A 16,894-nucleotide genomic window follows, 5' to 3' on the forward strand; every position below is an offset into this window, starting at 1 on the left:
AGTTTCAGCTTCAGCATCATTCCCTCCAAAACTGTAAATGCTGATGTATTATTCCTACATTTTATTTAGCTATCAAGAAACTCCAAGCTAGATTTGATGTCCTCTATAATTAAATTATGTTCAGAAAAAAAAGATATTATCAATTCCTCTCTCCTTTTGTTTCATTTTAACCTTTTGATAGTTTTTCCTCTGTTTTACATTTTATTTGCCTTTGTCAGCCAAAGTTTCTGAAGGTAAGTAAGGCAAAAATCCCATGGAAATGAAACAGTCCTCCATTCCTTTTTGTAATCACAAACCATAACTTCAGAGTCACCAGTGAAGATTCAGTGAATGACTGTTGAACATCTACATGCCAGCACCACTTTTAGCATTTTCGCACAAGTTACCCAACTCAGTCCTTGCAACCAACCTATGAATAATGCACTACATTGCTTTGTGAAAGAAACTCGAGTGTCAGAGAATATATTTATATATAGTTTGGCCAACATCTAGAACCAATAAAAGTTAGAAAGAGAATTTAGACCCAACTTTCTGCCTCTTAGTTCAGTGTTCTTTCGATTATATCATGTAGCTTCTCCTCTTTAGTTTAGTGGAGTCTTGAAGATCACTTAATCCCCTCCTCCCATGCCAACCTGGCAGAATGAACCTCGGAGAGGTCAGGTTGGTTACCCCAAATCACTCTGCCAGCGAATGGAAGACTTGGGGCTGGATTTCAGTCTCTTGTCTCCCCACCCACAACTGTGGCTCTCTCCCCATGCCCTCTCTCTTTTTTTTTCCAGGATCATGTTGATTCCTAAAAGAAGCATATGTACTTGCTAGAGTCATTTGCAACCAAAGATTATTTGTGACAATACTGAACAGTTTTATAAAATGTGGCCCTTTCTTGACATACAACAGAATATCAAACAGATTATGAAAGTGTTCCCATAAATACACATAGTTAGAGCAACTGTTCAAAACCTTACGCCCTTAAACTTAAAAATGGCCTGCCCTCTATAGTATGGGGATTAATCTCAAATATGTTTTGCCCACTGATGTGAAGTGCTTCTGATTTGCCTTGTTTCCCTCTTCTCACATACTAATCATTTTTAGTGCAGGAGTGGCAAGGAGGCTCTGTTCTAAGTTTCTGATGAGCTGGGAAGAGGTCTCCCCATGTTCTTTCTTTACTGCCCTCCTGCGGTTTAATCCTCCCTGTCTTCCTGATGCAGAGTTCTATGGTTTGCAAAGGAAAAGCTGCCAGGTTTGGAAGGGAAATAATCCTTTCCCTTTGCAAAGAAAGGGGACAGTGAGTTCAAAAACAAGACTAGCCGGATGCCAAACCCCATGTTCCTGGGGCAACTGGTACCCAGGAGATGCCTGTGTGTGGCACCGGCAGAACTGGGCCAACCTCAGCATCCCAAGGATGTCCCGTCTTAAAGGGAAAGGGACAGCAGGGCACAGATCCTTTAGCTCAGAGGAGACCAAGGCAATCTGTGAACTGTTTACAACCCATTTTCAAAATCCATCCAGGAGCCAGGGAGGCTGGAGAGAAAGGGTGGAGTGCAGGGGAATGGGCGGTAGGGAGGTGTCATGAGAAGTAGCAGTAAAAATAACTGATGAATTACCGGTGCCTTTTTCCTCCCAGATAAAGTCAGACTGAAGACTGCCTAAGTCCCAGCAGTGCTGAGTCATTCAAGAAGGGGAAGCCCTGATGGGAAGTCCACGTTTCTCACTAGTGGTCATCGGTCATTTAACCCAACATGAAAGAGACATGGTGGTAGCTGGACCCCGAGATTGTGATCTCAGCCCTGCCTGTTACTTTTAGAAATGGACTTTTTGATGCTGGGAGGGACTGGGGGCAGGAGGAAAAGGGATGACAGAGGATGAGATGGCTGGATGGCGTCACCGACTCGACGGACATGAGTTTGGGTAAACTCCGGGAGTTGGTGATGGACAGGGAGGCCTGGTGTGCTGCGATTCATGGGGTCGCAAAGAGTCGGACACAACTGAGTGACTGAACTGAACTGAAGGATGCAAATTTCTGTCAGTTGAATTGGGAATAGTGATGAGTGATAAAAAGGCCTAATTATGTTTGCCTTTATTTCCTTAAATTTTGTTCAGTAAATATACAATCTCCAGGGTAGGGGTAGGGGATGTAGCAGTTGTCTTCCTTAAGTTTAACAGTTTAGATCAGTTCAGTTCAGTCACTCAGTCGTGTCCGACTCTTTGTGACCCTATGAACTGCAGCACTCCAGGCCTCCCTGTCCATCACCAACTCCTGGAGTCCACCCAAACCCATGTCCATTGTGTTGGTGATGCCATCCAACCATCTCATCCTCTGTCGTCCCCTTCTCCTCCTGCCCTCAATCTTTCCCAGCATCAGGGTCTTTTCAAATGAGTCAGCTCTCCACATTAGGTGGGCAAAGTACTGGAGTTTCAGCTTCAACACCAGTCCCTCCAATGAACACCCAGGAATGATCTTTAGGATGGACTGGTTGGATCTCCTTGCAGTGCAAGGGACTCTCAAGAGTCTTCTTCAATACCACAGTTTAGATAAATAGACCTTATTTGGATCTGGTTAATGACTTGATGAAAAAGAATAGTCTGTTTGGGATTGCAATTAAAATTAGCCTCTTGCCATTCACCTGACAGCAGCTGACTCTAATTCCAATGATAATCGATCTCCAAAGACGTTAAAGATCCAACAGCAGACACAGATTCCCAGACAGTGAAACACTCTCAAATTTTTAATGACACCTCACCATTCCCACACAATCTTTGATGATATGATTTCCAGAAATTTTATTATTTTTTATGGTCTTTTCCTTCACAATTAACCCCAGAGATGAGCCACTTACATTCCATCGAGGCTACATCAACCCTCAACAAATTTCCATTTTTGTCCTCAATGTATTAAATTTGTGAAACTTATCATAGCACTAATCTGCAAGGTTTTTTGCTTTTTTACTAATTAATTTATTTTTAATTGAAGGATAATCACTTTACAGAATTTTGTTGCTTTCTGTCAAACCTCAACATGAATCAGCCATAGGTATACATATGTACCCTCCTTCTTGAACCACCCTGCCATTTTTTGTTTCATTTTTTTTTTACTCATTTTTGTAAAATATTAAGGAGTAAGCATGAGATTAAATACTCAGGAAAGTGCACAAACTCTGCAGGGAGGAAAAACCTAACAACCCTTGAAATTGAGCTGTGGCCTGGCAGGTAGTCCCCTGTGAGAGTGGCTCACAGTTTTCATTGGTTTGCTGAGATATGCAACTCCAATGTGCAATTCCTAAATCAGACTAAGATTATCAATGCACAATTTTTGGAAGAATAGAAAGAAGAAAAGACAAGCAAAATATGCAAAGATGAAAGAAATGACTTCTGGATGGTTAAAATGACAAATAGAAACCTTCAAGTTTCCAGGCATGTGCTAAGCAGGCGGGGTGGGGCGCATATGGCTGAGCAGGTGCAGAATCTCTTCTTTTCTCCTGTCTGTTCTGTGAGTCAGGGAACAGCTCAAGCTCCAGCCAAAGACGGGAGTTGGCGCTTCCCCTCCTGACTCTCCGATTCTCTTGCACTTCAAAGCCAAACCAGGGGCTGAAAACCAAAGACAGGACAGGATCCAAGGAATAACTGTGGTAAATCCAACCTGAGTCCATTCTTAAAGTTCTTCAGCTCTTAGAAAAACCTGAAAACCAGGAACATTTTCTCTGGCTTCACAGCAGAAAAAAATGAAATTGGTAATGAAGCAGAAACGCCATGTCAATTGCTTAACGTTCACTCACATTTAACATTTCACACCCCATTTACAGTCCCGTTCTCTCTCCACCAAGTGAAAAAGGCAGTGGTGTCCTCTGGGGCTTAGCAGGCAGGCTGGCTCTCCTTGAAGTGCTCCTCTGTCTGTGTGCGTCCCTCTTTCCACTTCTTCCTCTCCAGAGTGGAGAGGTCTTCATGCCCAAGGAAACCATCTGTGGCTCAGTGACACTCCCACCCCCACCTGACCACCAAGAAATCACAGGAGTCCTTCCATCATGAATGAAAGAGCAGCCATCCTCCTGCAGAGCACTGCTTGGCTTTCAGCTATCTTTGCACACTCTGCAGAGTCTACTTTTGAGCTGGGAGCTACAATTTCCTTTCTGATCAATGAAACTGAACCCTGCGGCACTGCTTTCACACTTCCGGGGTTCTGAACAGATTCGACAAATAACACCAACATTTATTCAGTGACTTCTGCGCTCCAGGCTGTTTTAGGTTGAATTATGTCCCCCAGATTCATAGGGTGACGTTTCAACCCCCAGAACCTCAGGGGCTTCCCTGATGGCTCAGTGGGTAAAGAATCTGCCTGCAATTCAGGAGACACAGGTTAGATCCCTTGGTGAGGAATATCCCCTGGAGTAGGAAATGGCAACCTACTCCAATATTCTTGCCTGGAAAATCCCAGATACAGATGAACCTGGCAGGCTACAGTCCTTGGGATTGCAAAGAGTCGGACATGACTGAGCAACTAAGCACGCATACATGCACGCACCTCAGAATGTGACAGCACTTGGAGATGAGGTCTTGCAAGTGGTGAGTTAAAGTGGGGCTAGTAGGGTGGCCCCCAGTCCAATCTGATTGGTGTTCTTATAAGAAGAGGAAATTTAGACAAACAGAGACACTAGGAGTGCATGTACACAGAGGAAAGACTGCTTGAAGAGGCATCAGGAAGGTGGCCGTCTGCAAGCCAAGGAGAGAGACCTTTTCTCAGGGGAAACCAACTCTGCCAGCACCTTGATCTTGGTCTTCCAGCCTCCACAACTGAAAAAATAAACTTCTGTTGTTTGACCACCTAGTCTAATTCACAGGCAGTATTCTGACTAAGTTACATAAATGAATTCAATTCATTCTTACAACAAGCTCTGTGTGTACAGAGCAGGAGGAGTGCTATTGATGTCCTTTTGCAGATGAGGAAACTAGAGCCCAGACCAGTTGAAAAAAATAAATGTTAAAAAAGATTAGGTGACAAGTGATTGAGCTAGAATTTAAATGTCATATATAATTTAAATGACTACATTCTACCATCCCTTTACCCTCAGAGGAGCCCTTCTTTATGCATTGATATGTTTCTCTTACGGTCTTAAAAGAACAAAGAATTTCTTTTTACTCAACTGGAAGTATGGATTATGGTGTCTGAAAATAAATAAATGAACTTCTCTATTTCCTCACTTGATTTTTAAATTCCTTGAAGGTGAGTTTATCAGTTAAGATTTCTCATACTGTAAGAAAACCCAACTCAAAGTGGCCCAAGTTAAGGGAAAAATTGGGGTACTCCCTGACTGCTTCAAATTCTCCCTCAAGGAGATAAAATGGCTGCTCAATTCCAGACCTCACATCTTCACACTAAGCCACTTAGGGATGTGACCATAACTTTTGGCTTTATTTCCTAAAATCCTCAGTAAAGATCCCTTTCTGATGTTTCCACTTTCAGTTTTCATTCATGGCTGAAACACTGAAGCCAAAGACATGAAATAGAGTAATTGGTTTAAGGTAATTAGGTTTCCACCCAAATAACAGAGCTGAGGTTCTTAGGAGAGAGATAGCGGAGATTTCCCAAAGTCTTGTTAAATTTTCTAGGGGGTGGGAAAAGGAAGGTTTGGGGAGTTTTTATTTTGTGGGTACGGGTTTCTGTTTGGGATGATGAAAAATTCTGGAAATAGAAAGGGTGATGGTTGTACAACATTGTGGATGTATTTATGCCACCGTATTCTACACTTGTGCGTTTGTCATGCTCAGTCATGTCCGACTCTTTGTGACCCTATGGACTGTAACCGGCCAAGCACCTCTGTCCATGGGCTTCTCCAGGCAAGAATACTGGAGTGGGTTGCCATTTCCTTCTCCAGGGATCAAAGCTACGTTTCCTACATCTCCTTACATTGGCAGAGGGCTTCTTTACTGTCGAGCCACTCGGGAAGCCCATTGTACACTTCAAAATGGTTAAATGGCAAATTTTATGTTATATATATATATTTCCACAAAAAGTAGTTTAAAAAAAAAAAAGTAACTTTTTTAATGCATTTCACTTCCACGCCAGCTGAGGCCAGTTTGCATTTCATCCCCAAAGTGCCCTTTTGCCGATTGAAAACAGCCCTTGGGAGCCCTCTCTAACCACTGAGCCAGTGTCAAGGCCAACGGGCATGAAAAGGTACCTGCCAAGGGTCAAGAGCAGAATTATGTTCAGATTATACTGAATGCTGACTTGTGATCGGGCTCAGGAAACACAGTACTGTTCATGGGAGCTAAGAACCCTTACCTTCAACTGCCAGAGATTTCATGCAGGGACATAATTAAGGTCAGATCACTTACTGGTGGTTTGAATGGGGGAAAAATACTGTAGTGGGCTTTTTAAGTAGCATATTTTTGTGTGAGGGGAACACGTTTTACCAGGGGGAAGATGACAGATAAAACAGGAAATGAGCTGTAGAGTCTGTCTTTTCTCCTTTGACTCTGTGTAGTTAGGTCCATACCCAGAAGTCTCAGCAAAACTTCCAGAGTGCACAGCACTTACCCTCTGAGATCTCCAACACAAATGAGCACATGTGATAAAAGCCACTAGGCAGCATCCTTTCTCCAGCAAGCAAAAAAGCAGGTGTGTGCATGCTAAGTCGCTCCAGTCACGTCCGACTCTTTTCGGCCCCATAGATTGTAGCCCACCAGGCTCCTCTGTCCATGCGCTTCTCCAGACAAGAACACTGGAGTGAACTGCCATGCCCTCCTCCAGGGACTCTTAGGCATTGCCTCTTACGTCTGTCTGCATTGGTCCTTTACCACTAGCTCAACCTGGAAAGCCCTGAAAAACAGATTGTTTCCTGCCATCTAGCTGCAAGGCAGGTTCACAGTAATTTGATGTTCTGAGTAGCTGTTGTTTCAAAAACAATGAATTTCTATCCATTGCGGCCAGCATCAACCTCAGAATGATTTTATCCCTGCCTGCCTTTGTGCAGCTAAGTTGAGAAATGTGGGCTGTGACAAACTGGAGCAGAGAAGGGACAAGTTTGCATGTCACTGGGTTGGAAGAGCTCTTTGATTGTCAGGGAGGCTCGACAATGCTGTCAGGAGCCGGCAGACAACAGCACCGGGATGCACCAGATGTCTGCTCTGGGTCGCTGACAGCGAACAATTTCAAGTCAGCCCAGGATCAAAGAGTTGGGACTATCTCAAGAAAGAGTGTTAAAAACACAAAGGAGCCTGCGTTCTGATCAGAGGAAGTGGCTGAGGAGAGAAAGGCACAGAAAGGGAGGAAACCTTGAGTTTATAAAATGTTAATGAGCCTCAGAATCATAAAATTCTGCCTGAAAGGAAAAGAAAGTGTGAAGCTCAAATCAAAGTTTCAGAGCTGAGAAGGCTGAAAGCGATGTGTTGGCCACAACTGAAGAACAAAAAGCGGTACAGAGAGAACTGCATGGTCTGCGATTCAGATTACATTTCTGTTTCCAAGGCTGATCATTGGTTTGAATAAGCAGATCTGAGACAAAGCATCAACACCTGCGGTTTAACTGAGCATTTCTCCTTGCTGTAAACTGCAAGATTTTTTTTTTTCCGTTCGATAAAGATTTACCATTTCCAAATCACAGTGAAAGGAACTTGAATAATTCACCAATTTTGTTTTCTACTATGTGCCTTAAAGATACCTCACTAGTAAAACTGGTATCTGGCACAACAGAATGACATAGGCAGACTGTAATGTTGTAGTGACAGTAATGAGGTTGACTGTTACAGACTTATTTAAACTCTGAGTATTAAATGCTGCATCCTAATTATTTATATAGAACATTGGCCCAATAACAAAAATAGAGAACGGCAGCTGAAAGTGTAGCTCATTCGATGTTCAGAGATAAAAGGGTTAACCATTCTTTCCATTATTTTCTGCAGATAAGTCTTTTTTGGTCATATTTAAATGCGATGGCAACTGAATTCTGGCCTTTTTCCAAGCTACTGTATGAAAAGGATGCTGGAGGCCATCGCAATACGGCACACTGCAACATAAGGACTCTTCCGTTCACCAGTTCTGGCACACTTCCAAAATATACCCAACAACCCAGTTTTATTTCTGTCCAGGAGGCTGGATGCCAAGGATTGGATATAAACACAGGTACATATAAGCAGCAAGATTACAGTCAACAGACTGAAAATTGAAAATGGCAGACATTGTGAGGCGGGCCAAGCCCCAGCCATATCACCCTTCTGGGCCCAGCACTGAACTGCAAGATTTTTGAAAGACAAATATTCTTTTAAGAAGGACTAAGCACAAGCTGGAATCAAGATTGCCGGGAGAAGTACCAATAACCTCAGACATGCGACACCACCCTTATAGCAGAAAGTGAAGAACTAAAGAGCCTCTTGATGAAAGTGAAAGAGGACAGTGAACAAGTTGGCTTAAAATTCAGCATTCAGAAAACTAAGATCATGGCATCTGGTCCCATTACTTCATGGCAAATAGATGGGGAGACAGTGGCTGACTTTATTTTTGGTGGCTCCAAAATCACTGCAGATGGTGACTGCAGCCATGAAATTAAAAGACACTTACTCCTTGAAAGAAAAGCTATGACCAAACTAGTCATAGTGTTAAAAAGCAGAGACATTACTTTGCCAACAAAGGTCCCGTCTAGTCAAAGTTATGGTTTTTCCAGTAGTCATGTATGGATGTGAGAGTTGGACTATAAAGAAATCTGAGCACCGAAGAATTGATGCTTTTGAACTGTGGTGTTGGAGAAGACTCTTGAGAGTCCCTTCGACTGCAAGGAGATCAAACCAGTCCATCCTAAAGGAAATCAGTCCTGAACATTCATTGGAAGGACTGATGCTGAACTGAAACTCCAATACTTTGGCCACCTGATATAAAGAACTGATTCGTTAGAAAAGACCCTGATGCTGGGAAAGATTGAAGGCAGGAGGAAAAGGGGATGACAGAGGATGAGATGGTTGGATGGCATCACTGACTCAATGAAAGTGAGTTTGAGTAGGCTCCAGGAGTTGGTGATGGACAGGGAGGCCTGGCGTGCTGCAGTCTATGGGGTTGCAAAGAGTCAGACACGACTGAGCAACTGAACTGAACTGAAGCTAATTAGTGGCAACAGTCAAGACAAAGAAGCAAATAAAAATATTGGAAATGAGACTTTAAGTAGAAATGTTAATAATAAATTTGCTGCATTGGAAATTAAGTTTTAGGAAAAGTGTGCCACATGAAATATATTTAATAGTAGGGAGTAAATGAATGATTTTCCTCTGGGGAAGACTGTGGCAGTCTAAGTGTCTTGAATCTGATCTCCCCATTTCTGCTTTGAGGTGTGGTTTTTTTTTTTTTTCCTTTTCCCTATTGTCTCTAAAAACAGCCCCTGTGAATGGGTCTGAAACTCCATTCAGAGAGAACTACCAAAGAAGGGGAATACGTAATAGATAGAGCCAGCTGGAAAATTTGAATTTTTTCACTTAAACAAACCTTCTCAGAATAAGGGGACTTCCATGGCAGTCCAGTGATTAAGACTCCATGCCTCCTCTGCAAGGTGCACAGGTTCGATCCGTGGTCAGGGAACTAAGATCCTACATGCTGCACACCATGGCCAAAAAATTAAAATAAAATAGACCTTCTCAGAATAAGTAAACAAACGCCCTGCCCGTTTCCCCGCTCTAATCTTGCCCTAGGTACACACCCTAGAAGAAAAAGCTTCACACAAACTTGATAGAGACCATGTTTTATTTTCTATTTGAGTATCTTTTCAGTTACCTAATATAAGAGCGGACTTCCCAGATGGCCCAGTGGTAAAGAACTGCCTGCCAATGCAGGAGACCTAAGGGATGCAGGTTTGATCCCTGAGTCGGGACAGTCCCCTGGAGGAGGGCATGGCAACCCACTCCAGTATTCTTGCCTGGAAAATCCCATGGACAAAGGAGCCTGGCAGACTATAGTCCATGGGGTCGCAAGGAGTCAGATATTACTGAAGGGACTTAGCATGCACACACGCAATGTAAGAGAAGTCACCGCAGGCACCCAGGTAAACATTTCCTTTTGGCTCCATCATACCAATAATCCAGTCTTAAAAAGTGAATTTTCCACAGTAATGGACATTTTCCGACACTGCTCATACCCAAACCCAAATTTAGATATTTATATCTGGTTACAATTCACTGGTCCAATATTTTGTCTAAAAAGAAAAAAGCTTTTCTGGAATTTATCAGCTTCTCAATAAGTTATTTTAAAAAATTGAAGTATAATTACAATGTTGTGTTAGTTTCTGCATATATATATATACATACACACACATATATGCCCTCTCTCTTGAACCTCTCTCCTATCCCCTCATCAATAAGTTTTTAATTGAAAAAGAAATCTCCCCAATCTCCAACTGCAGTATGATGATATAAATCTGTTTAAATTATATCCTCTGTGTATTTGACAAGCATATAAAAGAGTTTTGCCCAGTGGCCTGAAATAGTCCCCTAGATTTTTATGACTTCCTGGGGAACATTTAACATTGCAAAGCATATTAGAAAGGAGTCTAAGACTTTTAATTATATGATCACCTTGCCTGCACAGGAAGTCATTTTCTTCTAAATATCGTACTTTAACTGTTCTGATATCTGAATTCATGGCAAATCTTCCAGCATTTGTTTTTCTCTGACCCCAGGCAATTAACCACAGTAGAGGAAAACTTTACCAAAATTGTGCAATTTTCTATGAAAACACAAGAGGGCAGGTTTTGCTTTATTGTGAGCCTAATTCCACTCTGTTATTAATCAGGCTGGTTGCTGTGCTCATTACAAATTCAGGAACATTCAATAACATACAAAGTGAATGAGCAATCAGAATGTCTACCATGGCAGTGAAATCTCTAGTATTTTAATAAAGAAGGACAGGCTTAATCCTCTCTATGTGGCATTATTTAAAACACAGAGAACACAGTTATGTTTGGGAGACACTGTAATAATTTAAGCTTTGTTATGAATCACCAAAGGAGCAGAGAATGGCTTGAAGAAGAAATGATCAAATTTAGTCATATTACATCCAAGAACTATGGCTTGAATTAATGTGGCTAATAACACAAGTAGGTTAATATGTGTGTGTGTGAGTGTGTGCACGCACGCACTCACACACACCAACACATGCACGCACTAACCCAGCCTTGTCTGACTCTTTGCAACCCCATGGGCTGTAACCCATCAGGCTCCTCTATCCTTGGAATTTTCCAAGCAAGAATATTGGAGTGTGGTGCCATTTCCTACTCCAGAGGATCTTCTTGACCTAGGGGTCGAACCCGTGTCTTCTGTGTCTCCTGCACTGACAGGTGGATTCTTTACCACTAGCGCCACCTGGGAAGTTGCCAAATAGTTAATGGTGTCTGCCTAATAAAAATAGTGTTAGTGATAAGATACCAAGTATTCAATCCTTGAATGGGAAGCTTGTGTTTTTGTTTGTTTTGTTTAGTTTTCAAAGATTTTATTCTACTGCTCACAATTCTCTTGTTTTTTTTTTTTTTTCAAGATTTCATTAAACTACCTGCCAAAGCATAATTAAATTCACAGGAGTTATTTTCATCTTGAACTGCCATTATGAGTAAAGTATTATGTCATCTTTGAGAGGGTCTTTAACTTCACCAATGGGTCCACCCATGTAAGAAAGCCACTGATTTTGCCTGACTAAGTATTTTGCCCACTAACTCCTTCTGCAGAAACAAGGCTTTTAAGAAATCAGATGATGGAATAATGATATGATGAGGTCTACACTTTTCACCCTTGTCTGTATAAATGGTAGAATTAAGGCCTACCAGTTTGGAGAAGGAAATGGCAACCCACTCCAGTGTTCTTGCCTGGAGAATCCCAGGGATGGGGGAGCCTGGTGGGCTGCCATCTATGGGATCGCACAGGATCAGACACGACTGAAGCGACTTAGCAGCAGCAGCAGCAGCTGTAGTGGGGAGGGCTTCCCTGGAGGCTCAGATGGTAAAGAATCTTCCAGCAATGCAGGAGACCCAAGTTTGATCCCTGGGTCAGGAAGATCCCTTGGGAAGGAAATGGCTACCCACTCCAGTATTCTTGCCTAGAGAATTCCGTGGACAGAGGAGCCTGGTGGGCTAAAGTCCATGGGGTCGCAAAAGATTTGGACACAACTATGCAACTAAACAACAACAACAAATGGTGGAGAAAAAGCACACCCAAGAAGAAAATGTAGCTGAAGAGTGTCCCCCTGTACTAGGCTGTATGGAGTGAAATTCTATCTGGCAGATGTACAACTCACAATCTGAAAGATAGGCTGCTATTCATTTCACGACAGGGATACATGACCCTATTATCTTATGTTTTATCCAGTACCTGTTCAAACACAGGCCAGGGGCCCTAAATGAAAAGTTTTACTTTGAGACTAGTTTATTCATTCAAAAAATATTTACAGAGTACTCAGGATGAGCATGGGTGTCCCTGGTGGCTCAGTAAAGAATTTGCCTGCAATTCAGGAGACCTGGGTTCGATCCCTGGGTTGGGAAGATCCCCCTGGAGGAGGGCATGGCTCCCCACTCCAGGATACTTGCCTGGAGAAGTCCATGGACAGAGGAGCCTAGCAGGTCACAGTCAGTGGGGTCGAAAAGAGTAGGACATGACTGAATCGACTTAGCACAGATGCACACACACATTTCCTAAGCACTTAAAGTGCTTTGATACAATAGCATTGGAGCTGTATGGAGAGCTATACAAGCTGACCTCTAGAAGCTTCGGGTCTTCTAATAGAAGTGAACACCATGTCACTGTGACCTCATTGGCTCTACTTTCCTTCTTTTGGGCATCTCCAACAAGTTGACTGAGCTAATAGCCTCTCTAGAAGGAGCCTGCCTCCCTGGGCAATGACTGCAAGTGGCCTATCTACTCACCTCCCTCTCCAATATCACTCTTCAGACTATAGGGACATCAGAGGTAACTCTTTACCTGGGGAAAAGGGTAGTAGTTTATTTTCCTGCTTGTAAAATAGAGAGCTAGGAAGTAGGAGCTCAATAGAAACTCAATAGAAAGTAGAAACATCAGTTTATTTAAAGACTTCTTTTCTTTGTTTCTAAACTGAAGTATAATTGATGTATAATATCATATAAGTTACAAGTGTACAATATAGTGACTCAGAATTATACTGGATTATTATACTCATTTATAGATATTATAAAATACTGGCTATATTCCTTGTGCTGTACAATATAGCTTGGTAGCTTATTTTATACCTGATAGTTTGTACCTCTTAATCCCCACCCCCAGACTACCCCTCCCTCCTTCCCTCTCCCACTGGTAACTAGTTTGTTCTTGATATGTGTGAGTCTGTTTCTTTTTGTTACTTTCACTATAAATGAATATGTATATTTCCACATGTAAGTGAAATCATACAGTATTTGTCTTTCTCTGCCTGATTTATTTCACTTAGCATAATACCCTCCAAGTTTAAGGACTTATTTTCCAAAGTGAAGTAGTTACTCATGTATTTTATGCATATACATAAAATCTTATGTATATATTGAGTGCCAAAAAGATGTGAGTTGATGTTCACAAATTAAAAAACAATAGCCACCAACAGACAAACAATCATCTGCAAAACATTTATTTTTATTTTCCTTTATAATAGCTTTCTACTTCTTCTTAATGTGAGATTGGAATTTTTCACTAGGATTATTATAATTAATAATGTTAAATCCTAAGCAAATCACAAATTTATGTCAATGAATTTTAGAATTAGAAGAGAATTTAACTCACAAACGAAAGATGTTATTGGATTTCACTTTTGAATGTTAGCTTCAAAAAAGCATTTCTTTTAAAATCATAATTCATATACATACAAGTTTTCTTATACTGCAGAGAGAAGCATATAAACCAATCTATTCATTTTCTTCAAGGTTGAATTTCTCCCCTCATCATTGAGATGTATTGCCATAAAATGCTTAATGATATTTTCTAAGTTCATTTGCATAGTATTCACTGCAAGTAAATAGCAACTTTTTACTCTACAGGTTTATTCTACCTTTAGATTTGCTGAAAGGCAGTCATCATTGATTTATTGTAATGTTAGAAAATGCTAGAAAATTTTACTCTTGTAATATGAACTACAAAATTAGGAAATTATTTCTCTTAGGAAGGCATCATAAAACATAATATTTATGAGAAGTTGCACACACAGTACTTAAAAGGAGCTAAGTATAAGTGGTTAGTCTTTATTTCTACTGCAGACAGATATTACTTTTAAACAAATCTTTTGAGAATACGATATATGAAAATTCTGATATACTGGAAAGATAAGCTAGAGGTGGTTATGTGCTTTATAGAATTATTCATAATAGTTCATCCATAAAAAGTAATTTCCCCTGGTGCTTTTAATGTATAATTGATTTATACACAACTTTTCAGGAACGTACCAACCATGCACATTTATATCTTCATCTTAACATATTTCTCTTTTGGTTTACAAATTGGATGTAAAAATTAGTCCTCCAACAACTCTGAGGTCAGAGCATAAACTTTCCAGAGTGGGCCATGTTAATAACTCATTGATGAGTTTTCCATGAACTCTGTTAAAGGGAGGCATTGAGATCTATGCATGCGGCACTGGTTAGAGGTCCAGGCAAGGTTTCACCCCGTTCAGGAGCCTGGGCTGTTTTAATTCTCACCTGCTGAGCCTACTCTCAGATGTACTTTATGAGACCCATTCAAATTCACTTAGTTCAGATTGAGCTTTGTCCTTTTCTCTCGCTTCTGAAGTCTTATTCCAGGGGATAACACAGGGTCTTGGTGAACCTTGCACCTTCTAGCGCTCCCATGTAGGGAAAGCTACAGAGACCTCTTAATCCCATTCACACACATCCATTCTAGCAGAGAGGAGCTGAAATGAGTGGACAGAAGGGCCACTCCTATGGCTTCACTCCTACTGCATGGGTACCAGATATAAACAGATGAAATTGCCTTAAAAATCTCAAAAGCCATTAACATCTCAGAGGTGGGGATCATCTTGGTGAGTCTAAACATCTTTGTAAAGATTGCCTCATTCTTATCTCTCATAATCTGATGATTACTTAGTGAATCATAACCATTTAATTCTAAATTATTACATTTTGTATGGATGGTTCGCTTTTAAATGCTAAGACTTAACCAATTGGCATTTGTAAGTAACCATTAGTACAGTGCAGCATTAATGAATTTAAATTCAACTCTTTAAAATAAGTCAAAAGCTTGAAAAATTTTTCATCTGAGGTTACCCAGCAAAGGAATTGGTTCAGGGTTGTGGCTTAGCTGGTAAAGAATCTGCCTGCAATGCGGGAGACCTGGGTTTGATCCCTGGGTTGGGAAGATCCCCTGGAGAAGGGAAAGGCTACCCACTCTATTCTGGCCTGGAGGATTCCATGGACTATATAGTCCATGCTGCTGCTGCTGCTGCTAAGTTGCTGCAGTCATGTCCAACTCTGTGCGACCCCATAGACGGCAACTTACCAGGCTCCCCCATCCCTGGGATTCTCCAGGCAAGAACACTGGAGTGGGTTGCCATTTCCTTCTCCAATGCATGAAAGTAAAAGGTGAAATCAAAGTCACTCAGTCGTGTCCGACTCTCAGACCCCATGGACTGCAGTCTATCAGGCTCCTCCGTCCATTGATTTTCCAGGCAAGAGTACTGGAGTGGGGTGCCATTGCCTTCTCTGTAGGGTCGCATAAAGTCAGACACGACTGAGGGACTTTCACTTTCAGCCAAATGATCAGGGCAATGGAATGCTAATCAAATTGTCTCCTGTTCAGGCTTAGAAGCTCACCAACCTTCTCCAGTCAGACTTTCCCAGAAAGAGTGATGCTGTACTCGTTAATAAGTTCAAAACAGTATATTAATCAACTAGATTAATTTAAACTAATTTAATCCTCGTCTGTTCACTTACCACTATAGGATCAATGTTTATTCAGCTATTGATTCTTGTGAGAGCTCTGCTGTTAAGAACTACAGACCCTTTATAAACTCTGTAACATCTAATTTATAAAAGAGAACCAAACTGATCATTCATTCATCCATCCATTCTTATTCCCATATGGAAAATAAGGCCTATTTTCATCTTCAAGGCCATTTTAAAGACTGGAAAGAAAAAGAAAAAAGAAGCCTCGGGAAGATGATCAAGAATCCACCTAAAAGCATAGATGGTTACGCCTAAAAGAGACCTTGGAGACTCAAGCAGCACCTGCCACCTTCCTGCCCTCCTTTACAAAGGAAGAAACATGAGTTAAGAAAGATGTAACCATGACCTGGTCCAGTTCTCAAATTACACTGACCTGCATATTTCAGTGAGTCCACTGTATTGATTTTGGGGGGGATCAGAACACGAGGAGGCTTAATCAATCAGTATGGGGATTATTATCAGATACCACCAGCTGTCATCAGCTGTACCTTTGTTTGATGGTAGAGATACCCTCAAGCACTTTAGCTTGTTTGTTAAACAAACAAGCAAACCAGAAACTAGAGTTTCTACACATCTTCCATACTTGGGATCATCACCATAGCAGGAGGGGCTGTGCCAAAGCTCTTCAACAAAAGGAAGAACAGTGAGGGTTCATTTGCAGGTTGTCAGTCAAAACTATGGCTTGGTCAGCCTCTTCTCTAGAGCAAGGTGTGAGCATCTAGGCTTCTTCGGTGTATCTTTTGTTGCTTAGCTGTGTCTCCACTAAGGGTGTATACCCTTTTCGAAGTCGTCTATATTGAAGGAAAAGAAGCAATGCAAAAAGGACAACCAAAACCACGAGCATCCCCGTAACCACTGAGAGCACTGTGGTCCAATCTGGAGTTTCTTCAACTGAAATTAAAGCAGAAGAAAAGAGTCTTACAATTGGGGTTTTCATCAGCTGAACACTCTTAGAAAAGGGAAGAATAAACCAATTTGTC

General features: G+C 41.4%; 1 protein-coding gene and 1 pseudogene across 1 annotated transcript in view; both read right to left on the reverse strand.

Annotated features, from left to right (window-relative positions):
• Window positions 1–7,941: 7,941 nt before the first annotated feature.
• On the reverse strand, window positions 7,942–8,173 carry LOC109567134 (protein kish-A pseudogene; annotated as a pseudogene).
• A 5,501-nt stretch (window positions 8,174–13,674) lies between these two features.
• Window positions 13,675–16,894, reverse strand: part of DCT (dopachrome tautomerase) — a 42,938-nt gene continuing 39,718 nt past the window's right edge. The window contains exon 8 of the mRNA XM_019971628.2: window positions 13,675–16,805. Coding sequence (XP_019827187.2) covers window positions 16,633–16,805 — 173 coding nt within the window. The 3' untranslated portion in view covers window positions 13,675–16,632. The remainder of the gene's footprint in view (window positions 16,806–16,894) is intronic.

This window comes from Bos indicus, chromosome 12 (genome assembly GCF_029378745.1).
Source record: "Bos indicus isolate NIAB-ARS_2022 breed Sahiwal x Tharparkar chromosome 12, NIAB-ARS_B.indTharparkar_mat_pri_1.0, whole genome shotgun sequence".
Classification (NCBI taxonomy): Eukaryota; Metazoa; Chordata; class Mammalia; order Artiodactyla; family Bovidae; genus Bos; species Bos indicus.